This window comes from Sinocyclocheilus anshuiensis, unplaced genomic scaffold, assembly GCF_001515605.1.
Source record: "Sinocyclocheilus anshuiensis isolate Anshui unplaced genomic scaffold, SAMN03320099.WGS_v1.1 scaffold483, whole genome shotgun sequence".
In the NCBI taxonomy this organism is placed as follows: Eukaryota; Metazoa; Chordata; class Actinopteri; order Cypriniformes; family Cyprinidae; genus Sinocyclocheilus; species Sinocyclocheilus anshuiensis.
In genome coordinates this window covers 186,291-190,320 of record NW_015552580.1, presented here as the reverse complement: position 1 = coordinate 190,320, position 4,030 = coordinate 186,291, and the positions used below count along the sequence as shown (strand labels likewise).

Here is a 4,030-nt window from a genome sequence, read left to right as displayed (position 1 = left end):
GATCCGAGAAAAATGGCACTATCGGAGCCGATACCCGATATGAATATCGGATCGGCGCATCCCTAGTTTGGAGTAAAAATATGTTATTAAATGTGGTATTTTCACATCATCACGTGCTTTCAGATGGAGTAGCATTTACGGCTCTGTATAGTAAATGCTGCTCCATCTGAAGGCACGTGAAAATACCACATTTAATAACATGTTTTTACTCCAAACTCACTTCATAACGTCAGTCGAGTGTTTGAAATAAATCCTTCTGTGAGATGATGTGGCTTCTTACAAAGAATAAGGCACACAACATATTCTAGTTTGGAGTAAAAATATGTTATTAAATGTGGTATTTTCACATCATCACGTGCTTTCAGATGGAGTAGCATTTACGGCTCTGTATAGTAAATGCTGCTCCATCTGAAAGCACGTGATGATGATTTACTGCTGATTACAGAACCGGCTTTACTAACAAAATGCGCATGACAATCGCATTCGATTAATCGTGCAGCCCAAGGGTGCCATGTTGGCCTCTAAGAAACTACCTCTTGAGGGAGGCTTGCAATTATTATTCATTATTTAACTTTGTAACACAAAGCTAGGGGTCTGAATACTTTTGCAAGGCACTGTATTTTGTTCTATTTTAATGCCTGTTTCCGATCCAAAGATTTCATCTATGGGTGGAATCTGTATCATTCAAACCTTAACTAATTAGTTCACACTTAAAAGAATAGTTCACCCAAAAATGTCATAATTTACTCACCCTCATGTTGATCCAAATCTGTATGACTTCTGGATTCAGAAAACCATGAGGGTGAGTAAATGATGACAGAATATGTGGGTGAACTATCCCTTTAAGGACGGGAAGTGTTTTTAGGGAATTTTGAAAGATTGTGACAGTGTGATTTTTTTTTTTACATTTTCATTGAAACCAATATAAAACACAATAATTCATGTCGTACAACATTTTTTACTTTTTACATTAAGTTTTTGTTTGTTTGTTTCTAAAGAAAAACAGACTGCAAAATTACTCAATTTGCACCCAAAATTACTCACATCCTTATACAGCACAGGGGCAAAAATGTCTTGAAGACCAAAAGTTCATACATTATATATAGCTTAATTATATTAGCATTATTATTTTGAAATCAAACTGCTCCATCAAAATACACATACACAAAAAAAACCTTAACACACATAAACAAAAGCTTAATGCTTACTGTTTTCATGGTCACCGTCTCCTTCTGGGATGCCCACATACACCATTACGTTGACTGCATCGGATACATCCAGATGCAGGTTAGTGGTGCCAACCTTCCTGTCTTCTGTGGAGATCAGACCTGGGAGGGACAAGGCAAAGGGCAGAGGTTAAAGAGCTGTCAGTGTATTCCTCATAAGCAGTGGCGAGGATGTTGCATGTAGATCCCTTACCATAAGCATTGTACATTTTAGGACCCAGATCTGGCCGAACGAAGAAGTTTGGAAGACGAGAGGCCAAGTTGAGCCGGCCATCTCTCTTTGTGTACTCTGGCAGAGGAAGGTTCTCCATGAGATCATCAAACCTGCAAACGGGGACATAAGTAATCTAATTCATAAACATTTCAACACACTGGCTGCTTCCAAGCCAAGATCCCATAGCTAGTGGTCGACCGATATGTTGCCAAGGCTGATATATAGACCGATATTTGGCACTTTTTAATTATCAGTATCGGACAATAACTGTTTTTCTGTTTGGCCGATATGTCAGAAGTGGAAACTTTTAACTTGTCAGCAAGCAGGACTTTTATTTTGACAACGCTGAGTGCACAGAGCTCCCATTGTCCGTCTTCATTAGTTTACGGTCACTGTGTAACAGTTCTAATAAACTATTACGCAGAGCTTTTAAACAAAATTAGTTAAGAGCATATGAAAAGTATTATAGCATTTGCTTTTCTATTACTAGTAATAAAGGCAAACAGTGTAATGTTTTCTCATCTACCAACAACATTCAGCAAATATGCATTTCATTTAAACAAGTCTGAATATCTAATAAACATTTAATTTCACTAACCTTGCTGTGCTTTGCTGCTATGTCGTATTCATGTCATATTCATTGTGTGATGTATGTAATATTTGCTCTAACTAGTGTTGCATGATATACCGGAACTAAAAAAAGTATCGCAATCAGCGTTGGGGAAAGATACTTCAATCAGTTACTGCAATCACAAAATTGCACTACTCCATAAAAAAGTAACAAATTATGTTACTTAGTTACTTTTTCTGAAAAGTAATGCATTATGTTACTTTTGCGTTACTTTTTGTCACCTGGGCTGGGCTTGCTTATTTGTTTTTCAATAACAAAATACACAAAAGTAATATTTTTGTCAACTGCAAGGGCCCTTTCACACCAAAAGTGAAATGAATAAGCCGCAGGCTGAAGGAAGTGGCTCTGCACCTCACTCCCAATTTCTGTCAACGGGGATAGGAGAGCTGTCAGTCAATAAATGGGAAAACAAAGTAAAGTAATCATGATATACATTGTTATTGTGAAATAAAATGACTCGTATCGTGAAATTAGATTTTGGTCATATTTCCCACCCCTAAGTCAAATGAGTGCGATTTATTTTGTAACACGTGAACTTGTAACAAATACTCTTCCTGTTGTGTTATATTTTGGTCATGGTATCGGTTCAGTAGTAGTATCGAGATACTTTAGTCAGGTATCATATCGAAGTCAAAATTTTGGTATTGTGACAACACTAGCACTAACTTGCAGAAGCTTACCATATTACTGACTGTAATCTGGTTGCAGCGTTTCTTTATTTGAGAAAAATACTATAACAGAGTTACAGAAAGAAGTTGACATCTAAATACATTTCTTTACAGATGTATTTTTTTTTATCAAGTTACATTTTTTCATTTTCATAAATATTATGTAAATATATATGTATACAAATTTAATTTCAGCAATTGTTATATATGTGTTTCTACTATCTTTAAATTAAACAGTGTAATATGATATTTATCTATATATATTGGCTTTTTACCGCCCAACGGTCACCATGCTCTCCAAGATATCGGCATCAGCAATCAAAAAATTCATATCGGTCGACCAACAGCTATGGCACGAAATAACATGCCAGCAAACCTACCGAGTGGGCATCATGTCTCTGAAATCTTCTCCAGGAGGCCAGTCTTTAAGTTTTAGTACCATAGGTTGGCCATCTCCACCCTGCAAACGCTCTAGAGAACAGAGGAGAAGATAATAGACCACCAGGTCAAAGTGGTTTCATGGTCAGCTGGATATGGTGATAATTAAAGGGTTAGTTCACCCAAAAATGAAAATTGGCTTGTGTTTTACTCACCCTCGAAGCATCCTAGGTGTATATGACTTTCTTCTTTCAGACGAATCCAGTCGGAGTTATATTAAAAATTGTCCTGGCTATTCCAAGCTCTATCATTGCAGTCAGCGGGTGTTGCAGTTGAACAGTCCACAAGTCGTCAAATACAGCGCACGCATTCATAATAAAACGTGCCGCAGACGGCTCCGGGGGGGTGAATAAAGGCCTTCTGTAGTGAATCCATGCGTTTTGGTACGAAAAATATCCATATTTCAAACGTAATAAACACTTTTCTCTCACTTCCGTTATCTGTCATAGGCAGAAGGCGTTCTGGTGGAAGGCGTATGAGATATGCTAGTCTTGCGAGTTTGTTTATAGGAGCAAAGGAAGCAAAGTTTCCTTACTTTAGCAAAGGAAAACCAGTCTCCTCTTGGCTTATATCGAAATCCTCAGACATTTTTCTTTGCAAATCTTCAGTTTGTACTTCTAATTCATGACCGGCATTTTGTTTTGTGTTGTTGTCTCTCCGTATTCGTCACTAATCACGCAATGCCGACGTGCTACGTCATCCGCCGGCACGGCTTCCACGTATGACAGTTGGCGGAAGATATATAAAAGTGTTTATTACGTTTGAAATATGGATATTTTTCTTACAAAAACACATGGATTCACTACAGAAGGCCTTTGTTCACCCCCCCCCGGAGCAAGGGGAGGCACTTTTT

General features: G+C 37.7%; 1 protein-coding gene across 3 annotated transcripts in view; it reads right to left on the bottom strand.

Annotated features, from left to right (window-relative positions):
- LOC107665263 (lysine-specific demethylase 3B-like) overlaps positions 1 to 4,030 on the bottom strand; it is a 33,945-nt gene that overhangs the window by 8,615 nt on the left and 21,300 nt on the right. For all 3 annotated transcript variants that reach the window (XM_016456070.1, XM_016456072.1, XM_016456071.1), the window contains 3 exons: positions 3,120 to 3,210; positions 1,420 to 1,550; positions 1,209 to 1,328 (listed from right to left, as the gene is read on the bottom strand). In XM_016456070.1, coding sequence (XP_016311556.1) covers positions 1,209 to 1,328; positions 1,420 to 1,550; positions 3,120 to 3,210 — 342 coding nt within the window. The remainder of the gene's footprint in view (positions 1 to 1,208; positions 1,329 to 1,419; positions 1,551 to 3,119; positions 3,211 to 4,030) is intronic.